Source organism: Sardina pilchardus, chromosome 14 (assembly GCF_963854185.1).
Source record: "Sardina pilchardus chromosome 14, fSarPil1.1, whole genome shotgun sequence".
In the NCBI taxonomy this organism is placed as follows: domain Eukaryota; kingdom Metazoa; phylum Chordata; class Actinopteri; order Clupeiformes; family Clupeidae; genus Sardina; species Sardina pilchardus.
In genome coordinates this window covers 29044354-29063567 of record NC_085007.1, presented here as the reverse complement: position 1 = coordinate 29063567, position 19214 = coordinate 29044354, and the positions used below count along the sequence as shown (strand labels likewise).

Here is a 19214-nt window from a genome sequence, read left to right as displayed (position 1 = left end):
ATTAAGGTTCATTAACAGCCTCTGAGCTTCTGGCCAGTAATAAATTCAACCTTGTGACTTAGTATGGAGAAATAGATGTCAATATACATTGAAAGGACAATGTGTGATATGTGTAAAACAACTTAATGTCGAAGGTATGAACCATGAAGATCAAATAGGCTAACAGTTCGAGTTTCTGTTTTTTTTGTTGTTTTTTTTTTCCATTCACATAGGACTTGGAGGGTAAAGCTAAAATAAAGTTCTGGAATAAATTTGGAATGTATTTGATTATTTTCCCCACTTGTTGTAATAACAACTCTTGCAGCTTAATTGCACATTATTACACTTTCTATGAATTCTATAGTATCACACACTTCGAAATGAATATCAGCAGATGAACCTAGGCCTACTGTACTATTTTGTATCTTCCTAGGGAGGACCCTTCCTCAAGTGACCAAGAAAGTCAGGTGCATTGGTCCTTTTTCCTAGTCTAGTGAAAAGTAGGCAATGTCCTTGGCCTTCCTTCAGGCTGCTCATATATATGGGCCATAGGCCTATAGGATAAGGCCTACCTTATATAGTAGCCCAGGCTATAAACTGGTCGTTGATGTACGGCAGTAGCCTACACACAACTGTGTGTCAAATTATCCATAGCCTATATTTTACAAATACAAATCCATTTTGTGTACAATTATTCTTCTACAATTTACGGGATACAATTCTGTGGGTTTTTATTACATTTCAGTGGCCCACTCCAAGATTATTTACCCTCGACAGGCCTTTTAAAGGTCTCAGAATTCTCTGTTATAACACAACTCATGTGACACGTGGGTGAGTAGAAAGCCAATCGACTCGCTCTTCTGCACAACGTCGACTATGGCATCATGGGAGCGAGGTTTATGTAAATGCAAAATGGCAGCATACCGGGCTAAAGTACTGGGTCAAGTCCAAGCCACTTTACAATACTTTCGTGCTTTACGAAGCCGGCCCGGCTCGACTGCCACGGAGACGTATAATGCGCCGCTAAGAGGATATTTTCGGGCTTACAGCACTGATGCTTTGCTGAAAGTAAAGGTCGGCCCCCGGCAGGTCAACTGTGTCTATGGAAGATGTGCTTTCTTGCTGGGAGGAGGAATCGGCTTGTACGGCACACTTAAATTATCTCTACAACAGCATTTTGCAGAGGAGGAATTGCTCCACGTAAGCAGTTCTTTTCTTTTGATTTTGTAATGTTGTACTACTGTTGTTATTTTGACATCTGTCGTCACTGCACATCTGTAAAAGTAGGCTACTGTCTTAACATTCCTCTGATGTGTAATTGTGGGCGTGTTCTGCGGCTGTGTATGGTCAGTGAAGTATGAGAAAAATCTTTAGTTGTTTGTATGTTAAAAGTGGATTTGGATTTTGGAGCATCATGAGGCACTCATCATCTCAAACTCTTCCAGGAAATGTTCCCTGTCAGCAGTAGCCTACCACAGTAGACCCTTTTGGCTTGTGACCATCACAGTGGGCTGTGTTTCCTCTCCTCTGCAGGGGGCAGCAGTGCCCTGGTGTTCCATCCTATCTGCAACCACCATCAAGTGCCATAATGGCTTATGATTTTAAACAGTGCTGTTCCATGTTGAGTAGCCTGTTTACATCTGCCTTATTACTCATCCCCCATAGTAGTCAGTGGACCCACTACAGAGAGTATGGCCATTGCCAAACCAAGGGTGAATGGCGACTATGGCTACTGTCTTATATGTCTGGACATTAGTCATTTTGTAGAGGGACAGGAGGACATCTCTGTGGATCCGGATGACAACATGGGTGTGTTAACTGCAGTCAGCTTGCTCAGATTTGGACCAGCTTCTAGTCCCACTGATATACGTACATCTACTCCTCTCATACTGATAAAAGAGAAAATATCAAACAGGACTGGGGAAATTAGCAAATTAGCAAATCAAAGAATTGGAACCAGTGGCTACACACTGTCATAGTCAGTCCTAGGGTCATTGGTCAATGATAGAGACTTCATGGTTGACACAGAAATACTTAAAAAAAAAAAACCTCAAAAATCTTAAGAAAACGTATTTTCACCCTAAAACTTCAAACAGACATATTTGACTATATGTGTGATAGATTGGTGACTAGTTAATACATTGTTTGAAAATAACTTTGAAAGGGCTTATAATTGTCAGTCTTCTTCATTCACCACGAGTAGATGGACCATAGACTGTATATATAGAACTATATATACAGTCTATGAGATGGACAGGCCTTGCAATAACCCCCATTCACATTAGTATGACCCCTCTCACACAGAAGAACATTTCTGTGGCCTTGCTGTTTGATTTACATTTTTGGACAGTAGACTTTGGAATAAATATGCCATTTGGATGGCGAAATATGCTCACATACCACATCAACTCTTCTGGTTTGAAGATATCAAGGGGAAAAGACCATATGGCAAATTAATTTAATGGTGAGCGTTATCAAATACCTGTAGTTGTACTTCAGAGGACTGTGGTGTGCTTTCTTAAGTTAATATTGCCATTTTTGGAAAGCATTTTCCTGGAGCAATCAATCATATTTTCCCATGTGCAAATATTTCAAACAAGCAGCTCGATTCAATTCTTAAATGGAGAGATTTTCTCATTCATATTTACGCAGGCATTGGGCGGAACACCAAGGTTAACGCTCTACCAATACAAGACATGCCCTCAATCCAGCAAACTAAGGGCCTTTTTGGACTACTATGGTCTGGAATATGATACTGTGGAAGTCAACCCAGCTATCCGACAAAAGTGGACTGGATTCAAAAAGGTTCCCATTCTTGTGGTTGAGGGCGAAGATAATCTGGTAAGAGACTTTTTTTTTCTTGATGGTAACATAGAATCCTTTTCTTCTTTCCAGTCCTCGTAATAGATAAAATAATAAAATAACTTATGTTCTCCCTTCAATAGGAACTGCATGATGCCTCTGTTATTATGAGTGCTTTCAAGACATGTATGATTGATAAGTAAGTAAACCTAAATATCTTTGATATAGATGGAAATGTGAAGTTATAGTTTTTATTTTTTTTATATATTTTTTTATAGCACACATTGTTAATTAGATCTCTGCTGTCAGACTAAACTATCATTAATGGCAGAATGTGGTGCCTGTTCTGTCCACTTTCTTCATATGTATTGAACAGATTTAGGTTGTGAACAAATCAACACTGTTATTGAGGCTTGCATTACTATTGAAAGTACTGATAATCATACAACTCCCTAAGAGCAACCAGAATGCATCTGGCCCAGTGCTACAGGCCATTATGTGTACCACAGCACACTCAACTCACTTCCTTCGCTACCACTGAAGGATAATGCCCTAACCCCCTATTTTAAACATGTACAGTGTTCTGATCCAACTGAATTTACTTACAAACAAGTGGCAAATTAGCTTGTGATTGTGATCTCTCTTCCATTCAGCTATGATCCTTATCATCCTTACTATGACTTTACAGGAGTAAAACTATACACGAGGTCATAACCTACTATCCTGTTTTGACGTCCAAAAATATATTTGGGATCGAAAGCTCAGAATATACCAACAAGCACTGGGTGATGCTAAATGAGATCGCTATTGAGCTCCACTACCCAAACAAAACTGCAAGAAGGTAAGATTACCTTTTCCCTATATTTCACATATATCTTTCCTATACAAATTTCTGTCACTCACTTGTCTTGAAAAATGGAGCAGTCTAGTGCTGATGTAAAAGAGAGCCTACTACATAGAGCAGTCTAGTGTAGATGTAAAAGAGAGCCTACTACACAGAGCACCCTAATTATGTTTTTTATCCTGACCTTTACAATATACTGTAAATTGTGGACCATTTGTAATAAAGTATACATGTAATTGTTGTATTTATGTTTTTAATACAAATACGATTTTGTTTCTATGTTTTAGAGATGAGGTGCGGTGGAGACATTGGGCTGATGACTGGCTTTTGTGCTTACTTGCCCCAAATGTGTATCGCAGTCCCATGGAAGCCTTGGAAGCCTATGAGCACATTGTGCATGAGGGAAATTATGGCGTAGTGCAGGGTTTCATCACCAAATATGTGGGAGCGTTCACCATGTTCTTCTTCTCCAAGCTGCTAAAAATCTGGTTTGTAATTTCACTTACATTGGTAATTGACTTGTTAGTAGTCATTTTACTATGATTTTATCTCTGAGACGTTCTTCATATCAGTAGTTATGTTGTAGAGGAAAATGTCTACAGTATATTCATGAGACTTGTGGTATGTGGTATCAGTTTGATAAATATAGTTGTAGCTAGTAGTTAGTGTAACTAGCTAGTAGTATAGTAGTAGTAGTAGCTAGATCATCACTTGACTAGTAACATTTTTTACAGTTTTTTCCAATTACTAACACACTAAACTTACACTCATAGCTAGGGCTGTGCAATTAATCGAATTAATCGATCAATCGTGATAATGACTTCCAACAATTATGAAAATAGCATAATCGAAATATACCGCATTATCTTGTTACATGTATTGTTTCCTATTGGATTATATTTAACATTCAATTTAAAAATGTAAAATGTTTTCAATATGGATGATGGTTCCAAAATCACTGAGTTATCACGTTTAATAATCTTGATCTCAATATTGAACAAATTAATCGTGATAATGATTTTCACCATAATCGAGGAGCCCTGCTCATAGCACAATTATTTAAACTGACGCACAGAGAGCAAAACATCCTCTCAAGTCTCCAAAAGTCTAAACACATTTTCTGCTTTACACACATTTTGCAATTCAAAATGCCACTTTTTGAATGCACTGAACATGGTTCTCTGCCATAAGACACAAAAATCTGACATAAAGTACTGTAACATGTTTGCAGTTTCAAAACAATGGCATTGAAAATGACACACATGAGCTAATTGACCAATACATGTGCCACCTAGCCAATCAATCAGGAAGTAAGCACTATGAAAAGACCACAAGTAAGGCCAGGCAAGGCAACTTTATTTATATGGCACATTTTGTCTAGCAGGGCAATCCAATGTGCCTCACAAAGATAAAAAACAATACAGTAAAACCATAGAACAACGAGCACCTTTTTTTAACAACAAGAATGGAAGACATTGCAGAGAGAGGAAGAGGGAGGGTGAGAATGTGACAGGGAGGGAGAGTACAATGTAGATAGACTTGCTGTGCCTATGTTGCACTGACTTGTTTGGTGAAAAAAAAAAGTTTCAACAGCATGCGTCTGTATCTGCAAATATGTATGTGCACGTAAAGAACTTTCTACAATTTTAACTATTTTAGTATTATGGCAAAGCATAAAGATGAGTGTGCTTTTCATTATGCCCAACGGTGTGTAGTTGGTTAGACAAAAATCTGGTGAATGAATGAAGTGTGTGCCATGTGGTGCAAAAGTTTGATTTTGATAATGCTATATGTACTTTTGGTCGCAGTGCTTCATTGTGCAGGGTATACTTAGGTATTTTGCAGTTCGGGTGTGTGGTTTCGTGAATTGTGTGTGAATTTTGAGAAAATTGTGTTTTAGCAATTGGAAAATTGTAAACAATGTTATTAAACCAATGCTCTGCTAAATGTGTGTGTGTGTGTGTGTGTGTGTGTGTGTGTGTGTGTGTGTGTGTGTGTGTGTGTGTGTGTGTGTGTGTGTGTGTGTGTGTGTGTGTGTGTGTGTGTGTGTGTGTGTGTGTGTGTGTGTGTGTGTGTGTGTGTGTTTGTTGTTGTTGTTCAATAGGTATAGAATGGAGAAAGATGTGAGGCAAGATCTATACAAGGCGGCTGATGAATGGATGACCGCTATTGGCAAGAAAAGAAAGTTCTTGGGCGGCGAAAGGCCGAATCTAGCTGATATCGTAAGTCTATCTTCATTGTAGAAGCAAGAATTAACTTGCAGGCTTTTCACAACTTAGTTCGCTGACCCAAAGCGCAAAGGAATACATTTGTGTGATCATGATCAGTGCTTTTACTAACATGTTTTCTTCAAGAAAATCACTCACTGACTGACGTCCCTCTTTCTCTCTCTTTGTCCCCCACCTCTCTCAAAAGTCTGTTTTTGGAGTCCTGCGTACAATTGAAGGTCTGCGCGCATTTGATGATGTCATGAAACATACCAGAATGAGGAAATGGTACCAGTCCATGGGGAAGGTGATTCGAGAGCATGGCGGTCAGGACTGATGTTTTCATCACTATGAACTCTCGATCTTCTCCATCTCATGCTGTACTGAGAAATAACTGTTGATTCTGACAGGCACCAGACGCATAGTTTTATATGTGAATGGACAAACTTAATCTTTTACATATCTGTATATCAGAGATTGGCGGCCTCTAAGCTGCTTTCAGCATTAAGGTGATTATTCTTGAAGTTATTTATTAACTAAATTGAAGATCTGTCACTAATATGTGAGTATGTATAAGGATGGGAATGTAACATGACCGTAAAGACCTATAAATACTTTTTTTTTTAAATATGTCACTGACTCTGGTTAATGCCTATGATTGGTACAACATGCTGTATGTTAATTGATGTTTTTTTCTGGGGCTGGGTGTCGAGTATGCTCCTGGCCATTGACATAGTGAAGGAAGGAAGTAATTCAACAGTAGTTTTATTGATGCGCCTAAAGACAGAGTGTGTATTTTTCCCCCCTATTGTGCCTTATGCTTGATAAGCAAAGCTAGGCATAATTATAAACTCGATAGGGATTTGTTGAGACTAGTTGAATGTCAGCAAGGATTCACACCAGACGCACGAGAGGCTATTGGCAGGCCTAGAGTGTAGGCTAATGCCTGAAAGCCTAATTTTGCACAGTAAAGTAACAGCTTAGTTGTAGGCTACATTATCAGTAAGCGTGCGGCAAACATTGCTACTGTGTAGCGCAAATCAAACGGCGTCCCTTGCAACAGAATGTATCAGTAGACTAGAACTAGGTATCCTTGCCAACCCACAACACGGGTCTGCTGTTTCCAAGGTGGTTGCTACAGACAACATAAAATGGAACGCCAACCAAGGTCAGTGGATTCCTCCAATCACAAGCTCCTGAAGTCATTAAAGGTTTTGAATCTGCCAATCACGTGCAACAGGCGTTGTGCCTGCCGGAAGAGAAGCTTTGCAAGACTTTCTGACCCAGGAGGACATGCCAAAGATAAAATCTTCAATTATTTATATCGAGGTTTTGGATATCTGGTAATTCTCATGGTAAGGAGAAGCAATATACAATGTTATATGATGTTAACGTTGTGTCTTTCGGTGTGTCTGCACTGTGCAGATGATGGCTAACGAGTGAGCTTATCAAGCCACTAACTTAACTTAGTTTGCCAACAAAGAGAATGACTGACACCGATTACAACGTATTTTATAAAATGGTGTTTCGGCCAAAAACCTTTCTATTTTCAGATTGGTCTTCAGTATCAATATACACGCTATTTTCTCCGAAGAGATGTGTATCCATGAGCATTTGTTACGAGTTAGCACGATATAGCTAACATTAGCTAAGAATAGTTTCTGGCAACCAAGCTGTGGAGATCATCTGAGGATGCTGTGGCTTTAGAAAGGATTCAGGTGAGATTCATACAGTTCGTCTATAATTATATATGGTGAAGGGCGTAGACGTAGTATTAAAGCATCTTGAAACTAACACTATCCATTATGTGACATGGGCTTCCTTCTTATGTTACCTAGTTCTTAGCCTAGTTCTTAGGTTCACTGCTGTGACGATAATGAGTGCTCACGTGTTGAAATGTAACGTGATATGCATTCACTCAACTATAAACAAACAGCTACACTAGCTCTCATAAGATACTCACTGCCTGCACAGATGACATATGTCATTTACATATAGCCCCCACCCATGTGGAATTATCGTGTTGTACATTGATAAGTCATAGGTAAATGGCCAAATTGCTTTCAAACAAAGATGACTTCGTTCTATACAATAGGCTATGTAACATGACTCATACAGAAGCCATACGTTCAGTTAAGTTTAAGTTAACTTCTTCTCTAGTGAAAGGTTGATGTACCACAACCATTATTGTTCCTTGCGCTTACAGAAGAAAGCAATGAGAACAAGCCCCTCTTCACCTCCGTTGCATGTGCACGTGTCAGACAACACACCTGTGCATGTCCATGTGAAGAAGAGTCCGAAGACCAGTTCACCCAAGAAGGTATACGACTGCCTCACCTTTTAAAATGCTGCCGACCTCCTACAGCTCTATCACAATGCTCCAGCCTTGTGTGATATGTGGATTTAAGCCTAGTACTAGACGATTTAGTCAGTGGAAAGTTTTCTTTTAGTCGAGGGCTAGGCTTAATCCATGAAGCAGTCTCTAAATATATAGTGAACAACTTCCATTATGACTGTAACTGTCCTTGTGTTTGAATGAAATGAATAAGTTTGCCTTATTTTGCTTTGCACTGAAGGCAAAGAAAAAGATGAACTCTGATGGTTTGCGTCCCACGGCCAAGGTGAAGACGCGGGTGCCATGGATACCCCCTGGCAGGAGCTCCACTCGGGTGCCCTCGTTCAAGTGGGAGGTGAGAGAAAGGTTATCTCACTGAGGTTTCTGAATGGATGTTCACAGCTTTAGTGGATACTCCTGTGTCATAAACAGATGATAGATAGATAGATAGATAGATAGATAGATAGATAGATACTTTATTGATCCCCAAGGGGAAATTCAAGACAGGTCCTCCAGAAATGTAGTTGCTGTATGTATGGTTATATGTTGGTCAGACATGTTTAGATTGCCTCTCTCAAACATGATGTGTTACAAAAAGGTAAGTGTGTGATAATGTAGTTAAAAAATGTCTCAAGAATAAATATACATTCATTTTCCCACCAAAAAAAAAATCCTGTTCAGTGTTCCTTCTGTTTCTTCACCTTTTACCCTTTCTCTCTCTCTGTCTGGTCAGGGGCCGACACACCAGCTGGAGATCACCCCTCTCGATGACCGCGAGCCGTCCCCTGCAGCGCTGCGCCTGGAGGACCTGTCCACTGACGAGGAGGAGGTCCTGCACGGCCGCATCAGCCAGTACGAGAAGAAGATCGATAGCCTGATGACGGAGGTCAGCTCACTCAAGAGTGAGGTGGGTGCCCTTCTGAAATGTACCACAGCATTTGGAAATAAGTAGTGCACAAGGTGCATTAGAGTAGAGGTTGAAGCAATAGCCCAACATTGAATAAGTTCTATTTCCAATTTTATTGAATAATAAACCTTTGTCCACAGCAATTGAAAGATGAACAAACATAAGGGCGTGCGCTCTGCTAAGCATATTGGACTGGTTTCCTTTACATGGATTAAAGGGGCACCAATTCACGCAAATAACGATAAAAGCGTCCACTCCGACCAACGTCTCTCCTCATGTTAATGAATGTGATGGCTAAAATGGGATGGGTTCTGACTGGCTGTTTTTATCGTTCTCAAAAATTGGTCTAAAAGTGATCCCTAACTATATAATTTTCCATGTTGTTATCGTTATAGTTTATATGTGAACGTCATCATTCATATTAACAACAGTGATATTTGTTTATAGTTATCGTAATAGTTATAGTTTTGGTGTGAACGGCCCTTAAATCCTAGTCTTGGACTTAAAGAGAATGTGAAGCTCTTGAAGTGGAACCCTGTCCTATTTGTATGTGTGTGTGTGTGTGTGTGTGTGTGTGTGTGTACACCTAGGTGGAGTTGCGCAGAAAGGAGCAGCTCCTGGAGCGTCAGTCTGAGAGACTCAGTGTTTCCCAACGGGTCATCGCTGAGCAGGAAGAGGAATTGGCTGAGGTCACCAAAGAGCTGGAGGTCACGGAGTTTGAAAATTCCCGCCTCCGGGAGTCTATGGATAAGATCCTGGAGGAGTCGGACTTCAGCAGGTGTGAAAAACTGCTGATAACTGCTGGCAAGCTAGCCAACCTGCAAGTCTGTGCTCATTAAAGGCGCAGTCAGCAATCATACACAGTTTCAAGCCCATAAATGTTTTTGCCTCGTTCAGTAATCATCTCCTCACGACTCGCTAGCTGCCCAAAAACAAAACCCTGTTTCTGTGGGAATACTGAAGGGAGGTGGGAGCTGCCTCCCTGATGTGTTTTGTTTGGTTCATGATTGAAATATGATGTATGTTGCTTTGGAAAAAAGCGTTAATACATTTAAATAGAAACATAAACACAAACAAATGTAGCTTCCTGCACAACTGCTGACTGCACCTTTAACACACATAGATGTGTTTGTTATGATAGGTCAGACATAAGCCTAAAGCCTGAAGCCAAAGTGCCATGAAGTGAGTTGTCTGGAGATCCCAAACTCTAACACTGCTTTTTGAATGCATTTGTTTGCAGTAAATTCTTTTTATCTGAACAATCTTTACTCAACTTAAGGTAAACATTAATTTAAATTTAAGTTCAAATATACACTGCTCAAAAAACGTCAGAGATATTTGGCTTCTGGGTGCAATTTCAGAATGATCCTAAAACCCACTATAACTTTTACTGGTGAGTTTAATGTGACCACCTCTAGATTTTTGAATGTGCATGTCCAACAGCTCAATGTTTCGGTACTTTCTGTACTGAAGCATTACATTTCACCCAAAGCCAGCTATCCCTTACGTTTTGTGTGTAGTGTAAATCTAGAGGGCAGAAATTGGTAACGCATTTACGTAATTGCCACATTGCATATGACAGATTCGGCATAGGTACCACTGAATTGACTGGCAGATGTGTTGTGTTGTGTTGTGTTGTGCAGGCTGGAGAAGGAGAGTCTGCTGCAGGAGAAGGACCTGCTCCTCAAGAAGCTTCTGGAGGCTGAGCTGGACGGCACAGCAGCTGCTAAGCAGGTGTCCGCACTCAGGGAGACGGTCAGCCGCGTGTCCCGCAGCACCAGTGTAGGTGCCGTTTTTTGTCACACGCTCTTATTTTTGCCTTCCAAGCCAGAGGTCTAAACACTGAAAGTAGCAGTCTTGCAGCGATTTCAGTTGATTTTCATTTAAGTTCAGTCACACATTTCCATGTACATTTTTGCTTTGAATTTATTACATCTTGAATATCTCCAAAATCCGTTGTATTGAAAACTATAATGAATTTGTTGTGAATGATGTTAAAGGAATAGTCCCGAATTTTGGACATAGGACCTCATTTCCAACTTAGCCGAGCTGATATAGGTCGGTGGAGACAGTTTTTAGCGCGTTTAACCCCTTCCTTAAGTTGCAGCGCTCCCCTTTACTAAGCTGGTTCTGAACTAACGCATTTCAACGGTAACATCCAAAACAGTCTCACTCACTCCACAGCACACCCGAGTCAAGTAAATTAAAACGTCAGACTATCGATGTACATGTCCGTGTTGATAGAATAATTTTAGAAATAAAACTAACCTTGCAACTCAATGATTTATTACATGTTGAGGGACTAGTTTCTCAATATCAATCCGCTACTGTCATACAGGGAACAAAGTATAGGCTATTGCAATGCGATGCAAGGTTAGTTTTTTCCCTAACATTATTCTATCAACACAGACATGTCCATCGATAGTCTGACGTTATAATTTATTTGTTTCGGGTGTTCTGTGGAGTGGATTAAGACTGTTTTCAGTGGCAGGCTGGATGTTACCGTTGACTTGCGTTATCTCGGCACCAGATTAGCACCAGATGAACGCTGCAACTTAAGGAAGGGCAGAAATTCACTGAAAATGGTGTCCACCGACCTATATCACCAATATATGTCCAAAATTCCGAACTATTCCTTTAATGGTATTGAATTGATTTAAGGGAGTAATTGAGATGTTTCTTGGTCTCTCTTCAGGAGAAGAGGCTGTCAGGGTCTGACTCCTCACTCATGGCTAAACAGAAGGATCTGCTTCTAGAGAAGCTGGAGACGTTTGAAGGCACCAATCGGACACTTCGCCACCTCCTGAGGGAGCAGCATGGGCGCGAGGTACTCATCCAACCAGTAGAGGGCAGACTGTCTTAAATACTAAGCTAAGCAGGTTGATCAGATCTCCATGGCAATAACAGTGATGCATTTTTGTGTACGTTTATGAAAACAGATGGACTCATTACGTCTAATGGAACAAAAAGATTCTTTACTGAAGAAGCTAACAGACATAGAGGCAGAAAATGCGGTAAGTCTTGTCATACATAAATGTTTCTTTACATAGCAGGGTGTCACAGGAGATTTTCAATCCATATTGCTTGTTACTCTGCAGCAACTTCGAGTTAAACTTCAGGACAAAGAAAAGGAGTTGGAACAACTCACATCACTCTTGGAAAATGAGAAGGTAAACAACTCAGCTTAATGAAATGGATATTTGAAGCCTGCACTGACGACCATGGTTGTTGGAATTTGAGGCTAAGGTGTTAGACTTTCACAGGATTTGAAGGATGTAGATAACCTCTCTGACACCATTTGTGTTTCTAACAGGAGAATGCCAAGACCACGAGTGAGCTGTCCAAAGTTCTGGAGTCCACACGGGCGCATCTCCAGGGACAGTTACGGAGCAAAGAGGCTGAAAATAACCGGCTCAGTGTTCAGATTAAGGTATAAAAAAACATGTGAATATGTCATTGTCCTCTTTTTGAATGGTAAAGTGTAAAATGGTTTAAAGTAAAACATTACTGTAAGATTGTTACACAAAGTGGGAGTATGGTCACAACATCAGGGTGAGTGTATAGAGACTCTGCTGTGATAGACCAATGCCTGATACAAGAATATTGGTATGACCTCAGAGATGAAACTTAATGTTTGTAATCTTTCTGTGTCTAAAGATGGTATTATTAAAATAAAAATAAATGTAATAAATAGCTGGTATGGGCAAAAATAATGTTTCCATACAACTCTAATAGCATAGCGTTCTTAAAGAACGTTTGTTTATTTTCTGTCTTCTTTGCTAATTGGTTCAGAACCTGGAGCGGACGGCCAATCAGCAGCAGGGTGAGATGGACCACCTGCAGGCCCAGCTGCGGGGGCTGAGGGAGCGGGCCGACGGGGACAAGGAGGCCCTGAAGCGGGCCACGCGGGCACAGAAGCACCGGGCAGAGCGCAGCGAGGACGCCGCCGGGCAGCTGGGTGCCAAGCTGATGGAGATTGTGAGTCAGCAGAGCAGAGCAGGGCAGAGCAGGGGATGATCAGCAGAGGTGGGAGGGGTGGAGGGTTCCAGAATGTACTCTCTTCTACTGACAGACTGACCACAGACTGCAGCATGGGCTGAAGAATTTGTTGAGCTCAGGCAGATTGAGATTGTTAGTGTTGAGATAACAGGCCTTTGGATGAATTGGCAAAATGAAGGCTTAAAGGGACACTTCACCGATTAGCATTAAGCTTTGTATCTTTAGAAAACCAGTCATGTTTTTGAATGGTCGTGCATCATTCCCTCAGTTTGCCTTGAGATGGGAGAAATACGGATTTCAATGTTGGACTTCCTGCTTTCAATGATGTAAAAATCATCATTTTACATCATTGAAAGCAGGAAGTCCTATTCATGGGTTTCATTGAAATCTGTATTTCTCCCATCTCAAGGCAAACTGAGGGAATGATGCTCGACCATTCAAAAACATGACTGGTTTTCTAAAGATACAAAGCTTAACGCTAATCGGTAAAGTGTCCCTTCAAGTGCTCCGTGACTTTATTGGACCTGCCGCCACAGCTTTTCTCTCCTATCCTTTATATTAGGGCCGGTATGTCTTGGGACATTGGGTAGATAAGCATATGCTTGACAACAACACATTATAAGCCTACAAATGAATGCAGCAGAGTAAAGTATACAAAATGCCTCTGAGTATCATTTTGCTGAGCTTGACTGACCCACTTACATTCAAATATTAACTAAATTATCAGCCTTATTCCCGCCTTTGTGATTGCCATGGAGTTGAACTGTTAACCCAAATCTCACATATCCTTTGTATCCTCATTTGTTTTTAATGACACATTTGTTAAGATAAGATAAGATGAGGTATAGTAAGACAATTGATATTCTGTGACCGTATTATAAAACATTGAGTAAGCAGTCTTTGTGGACTGGACCATTGAATCAGCGGGCTCATGTTGTGTGCTGTGCTCTCCTCAGGAGGCTCAGCTGGCTGACGCCGTGTCTGCAGCTGAGACCTGGAGCAACCGCCACGCCAAGGAGGTGAAGGTCAAGAGCCAGATGGAGACCGAGATCTCCATCCTGAACCGGTGAGGAGCGGGCCGCCACCACACACAATATGAAATCCTTTTCACCAACAGCATGCTTCCTTTCGACTCCAACTCTATGTTGATTTATAGTTTGTTCAAAACCCATAATCAAATCAAATCAATCAAATCAAATCAGGCGTATTGCCCATGTATACTTGCGTATACAAGGAATTTGGTCTCTGCATTTATCCCATCCGTGAATTAGTGAACACACACCGTACACAGTCAACACACAGTGAGGTGAAGCACACTAACCCGGAGCAGTGAGCTGCCTTCATACAGCGGCACTCTGGGAGCAGCGAGGGGTTAGGTGCCTTGCTCAAGGGCACCTCAGCCGTGGACTGGTCGGGGATCGAACTGACAACCCTCCGGTTACAAGTTCGAAGCCTTAACCAGTAGGCCACAGCTGATAAATCATGTTTATTTGTAATCGTGCAAACTTCAGAGTATTCCTTAAATGGAATATATGATGTTCGTTTCAATGCCTGTGCAGATCCTCATCGCTGACCGTCATTACTTTTCGTGCAGGCGAATACTAGACCTCACGGAGCAGCTGCAACATGTGGAGGACAAGTCGCGAGTGGAGAGGGAAGGGCTGCTGGACCGTCTTCATGGGCTGACCACAGATAGCACTTCAGCCAGACTGGAGAACCAGAGTCTGAAGGTGAGGGATCCCCTTTGCTATCTCTGAGCACTTTTTGCTTACAATATATCTGGATATGACAGTTGAGAATGATCGGGAGGATGCTGATGGGGTGGGATTGGGAAATAACTGCGTGTTGAAATCAGATGGTACGGCTGTTGCACCATAGTTTTCTTTCTGTTCAATTCTAAAAAATGACACAGATTGGACGTAGCATCATCTGACATTTAAACATATATGTACATTTCCTACTTGATCAGTGTGTGTAATGTATGTGTCCTCGGTCCCAGGCCACTCTGAATACGCTGGAGGAGAAGCTGTCTCTGTCCCAGTCTGAGGTGCAGCAGGTGAAGAGCTCTGTGAAGCAGTACGAGAGTCTGGTGGACAGCTACAAAGCACAGGTATCACACATCCCTCCCCCCTATCACCCATCCATTTAGCCACACAAAGGACTCCTTCCCTCATTCTGCCCATATGGGAATTAGGCGGCCTTTGGAGGTGATTGAAAGCCATCAAGTCCAATCTGTGTGTTGGTTGAGATTCATGTCAAGGTGAGAACAGTGACGATTAGCAGTAAAGACAGACAATGTCCCATTAACAGCTATTCAGGGATGAAATGCCGTAGGGCCGTAATCTTCTTCAGGATTTATTTGCGTTTGCAGCATCAGATGCGAAAGCTTTGTAAACTACACTGGACTGATCTCAGTACAGGTTTACTGCACATGGCCATCTCTACCATATTTGTTTTGTCTTGTCCCTTGTTTTCATGTGTGAATTAACAAAACTGCTGCTCAGATGGATGAATGTGTTGGAAGTATGCTCATGTCCTCTGTGAGCATTAAATAATATGTTCGGTTCTGTACCAGTAAAACCATGAGTGAAATCAATTGTGGTCAGAATTCTCTAACATGATAGATGTTACACATGCTTTTATCTAGAGAGATTGCAGAATAGGTCATGTAAGTATCTTGATTCAGTGGGAGGCCTAAGGGAAGTCACAGTCTTAGACCTCTAGGAACATGAACTGCACTGAACCAAACAGAACCAACCGTGTGTCCCTCTGCGTCTCTCCACTCCCAGCTGCAGAAGGCCCGGGTGGAGGCGGACGACTACAGCCTGCGTCTGGAGAAGGCGGAGCGGGAGGCGCGGGCGGTGCGCGAGGAGCTGGACCAGGAGATCGAGCAGGTGAAGAAGGGCCTGCTGGAGCGCCTGGCGGAGCTGGAGCCGCTGCCCGAGGCCCTGCGGCGGTCGGAGCTGCAGCTGCAGGAGGCCCAGGAGCACGAGAGGGCCCAGGACAGGAAGACCAGCGACATGACCAACGCCCTCGCAGAGCTGCGCATGAAGGTAGGCATCAGGGTGGGAGGAGACCGACTCAGTGTGTGCTAGTGTGGGGGACTTGCAGTGTTAGGAGTACGTGTATAAATCTAATCAAGTCTTTCTGTCAAATAGTTTGCTTTTCTAAACATGTTGTATTTATTCCAAATGGCTACGTTAGTGAAAATGGATACAAGTGAAAATGGTTATATTGATCCTTAATGCGTTGTGATTTAATTTTTCATTTATTTTCTTTTTTTTTTGAAAGATCACACATACATACCATCATATTAACTGGCCACTTGAACCAGCGTTGATTAGATTATAACAAAAATGGTGTTTCAGTCCTTAATCAAAGTGGAGCTTGTGTCCACTTATTTTATGAACGCCTGAATTGATTCCAGGACTGCACATTCAAAAAATTAGAAGTCTCATCTACTCCCAGCTACCCTGCCCAAGTGTCTTATAAGATTACACCAGCTGTTCAAACATCAAATAAATGTCCGTATGTACTCCGAGTTGGAGCACAAAATGGCCGCTGTGCTCAGACTGGTGTTTGTGTTTTGCAGCTGGAGCAGCAGGCCAGTCAGCTGGAGATGGTGCGGCACAAGAACATGGTGCTGCTGGAGGAGAACAAACAGCTGCAGCACAGGGTGGAGGCCCTGGACCGGTCAGTCAGTCAGCCCGTCGACGCTACACCCATCACGCACCCCACCTTCACATGGACTTTATGCTAGAGCCAGAATCATATTACCCTGACCTCATAGGGGAAAACCAGATGTTTGAGTTTGTGCTCAGGGTGTGGGTTTCAGTCTCTGTTTCAATAGCTTGCATCATTGGTTTGTGTGATTAGTTTTAATAGATCACATCTGTTAGCCTCTACCATAGAAATCTGATATTTTGAGCAGATTTCAATCTAATGACAATCAGATTACAGATTGTAAAATGATTATATTACACTAACAAGTGAATTACAGCATCATTTTGAGATCCATTTGCATGGAGTCTGTCACTGCTTTTCTTCAGTTGCATTATAATTCTCTTCTCTTTGTCAACAGCAAGCTTGAAGAGTCCCTAGCCCAGAACCGGGAGCTGATGCAAGTGATCTCCAAGCGGGAGGAGACCATCCATACCAATCAGGTCCGTTTGGAAGAGAAGTCCAGGGAATGCGCTGTTCTGACCCGCCAGCTAGAGGAAGCCCTGGAGGACGCTAGGAAGCAGGTATGCATGCACCTCGTGTGTGGGGGATGGGATACTCTCAGAGGGGCTGGTTTTCTTGAAGCTTTGCCTCTATTTTCCATCTATCTACACTGTATCTGACTATTTTCTTTGTCTGTCACAATAGGAATATATAATTTGATATGAATGAACTTAACCTAATGTGTATAATATTATGATAAACACATGTCATACATCACATTGTTCTTGCTACAGTCATTTTTAGTTTTCTCTGACCTAAGCTGCTGTAGACCTGCCTCAGCAATAGAGGAACACTTTGCAGCATTTGCTCCAATGAATGCCTCTGTTCTCTTCTGTGTGGTGACTAGGTAACCCAGACCAGAGAGCGTGCTGTGTCAAAAGAGAGGTCAACCCAGTCCAAGGTTCTGGACCTAGAGACCCAGTTGAGCAGAACCACCACGGAGCTGAGTCAGCTTCGGCGGACCAAAGAGGAGGTGGGAGATTAATCACCCATCACAAAACTGCTGTCTCATTGTCACATTCGTTTCTTTGTTGCTACAACATTTCATAATAAGATGCACCCCAACTTTTCGACTGATTTAGTCAACTAATGGGTCATATGTTAAGTAATTGTGATCGATGTGAGCTGATTATGTTATGATAGTGTGAAGTATGACAATTTTAGATCTAATTACTCCCTTTCCTCCTGTTTGCTGTGTCTCACAGGCTGAGAGGCGATACCAGAGCAGGCTCCAGGATGTGAAGGATCGTCTGGAGCAGTCAGACAGCACTAATCGCAGTTTGCAAAATTACGTTCAGTTTCTAAAAGCCTCTTACGCCAGTGTGTTTGGTGACTCAGCACTCACCAGCTCATTCCGCCCTCCCTCCCCTCTCTGAGAGAGATGTCCAGGGAAGGGGCCTCTCTCCTCAGACACTTACCGTTTACCAAAATGCCGACATGAATGCAACAGACACACGTCCCTGGGCATGTGACTGCCTCCAGGACGTTTTTGAGATTCAGGTTCCTTGTGTCAACTAAAACTTTGTACTAAGTTTACTAGATGTACTAACTAAAGATTGATATGATAACCTTATTCACATATCTTCTTGAAGCAAGAGTGGCTCAATTTTTGGGCTGTGGCCAAGTCATATCTCTTTACCTTCTTCACAAATGGATGTATTAGTGGCAACATATAAGAAAATGAAGGTGCTATATGAAATGCAAACTTGACATTTTAAACCATCTCTGAACCATGGCTGTCTTGTTTGGTCTCGGACCCCCTGAGTCCAGTGTGCTGTACTTGTACAGTTAAACCCACTGGTATATAGGGAAATAAAGTTCCTTCCTGGGAGCTACATCAGTTTTAACAAGTCCATATACTGTAATTGGTCTTACACGTGTTACTCATATAATCTGTGTTAGTTGCCTACAACTTATATATGCCCATATATACCCCTTGTTTACTCATAACTAAAATGCTACACGTTATATACACTTCTAACTAAGTTAACAGTATTTCACAAGCTCAGTTATAACCTTTAGCATTACATTTGTCATTATGCTCTTCAATTCTTTAGTGCCTCTGCTGAAGAATTCCTTCATGGGTGCTACCTGTTTTTATATATATGTGTGTGTGTGTGTGTGTGTGTGTGATTCAAACAAACTTAACACATCGGTCAACCTTTCCATGTTTCAGTATGTCTGCACCTTTGCTGTCACTAGATTGTTTTTTTTTTTGTCTAATTGTCCATGATGTAAATTGTGAATAATTTATCTCCAAATGATATAACAGTCTGTCAAAAATAATGCAATAGCAAATTGTATTTTTATGATAAAAGTACAGTATCATAAATGTTTTATAAGAGTGTATAGATTTTTATTGAAATGTAATAAACATGTGAAAAGGCATTTGTGGTATTTTTGTTGAAATTATTTGCA

General features: G+C 41.6%; 2 protein-coding genes across 4 annotated transcripts; both read left to right on the top strand.

The window, feature by feature from the left end:
- The first annotated feature begins 879 nt into the window (after positions 1-879).
- LOC134100894 (prostaglandin E synthase 2-like) lies at positions 880-6458 on the top strand. The gene is made up of 7 exons (XM_062554381.1): positions 880-1179; positions 2632-2820; positions 2925-2980; positions 3470-3622; positions 3913-4113; positions 5730-5847; positions 6041-6458. Exons 1-7 carry the CDS (start codon positions 892-894, stop codon positions 6167-6169), a joined length of 1134 nt encoding a protein of 377 aa, XP_062410365.1. The 5' UTR covers positions 880-891; the 3' UTR covers positions 6170-6458.
- Positions 6459-7075: 617 nt separating this feature from the next.
- odf2a (outer dense fiber of sperm tails 2a) lies at positions 7076-19044 on the top strand. 3 transcript variants are annotated; one of them, XM_062553950.1, is made up of 19 exons: positions 7076-7187; positions 8039-8152; positions 8409-8522; positions 8901-9074; positions 9665-9852; positions 10718-10856; positions 11770-11901; positions 12014-12088; positions 12173-12244; positions 12388-12504; positions 12867-13052; positions 14030-14139; positions 14668-14803; positions 15073-15183; positions 15863-16126; positions 16666-16766; positions 17155-17317; positions 17644-17769; positions 18002-19044. In XM_062553950.1, the coding sequence occupies exons 1-19, from the start codon at positions 7185-7187 to the stop codon at positions 18170-18172; spliced, it is 2496 nt and encodes an 831-aa protein (XP_062409934.1). In that variant the 5' UTR covers positions 7076-7184; the 3' UTR covers positions 18173-19044. The 3 variants fall into 3 exon arrangements, with proteins under 3 accessions (XP_062409934.1, XP_062409935.1, XP_062409937.1); XM_062553951.1 differs by having other exon boundaries at positions 7091-7187; positions 8042-8152; XM_062553953.1 differs by lacking the exon at positions 7076-7187 and adding an exon at positions 7379-7550.
- Positions 19045-19214: the final 170 nt, after the last annotated feature.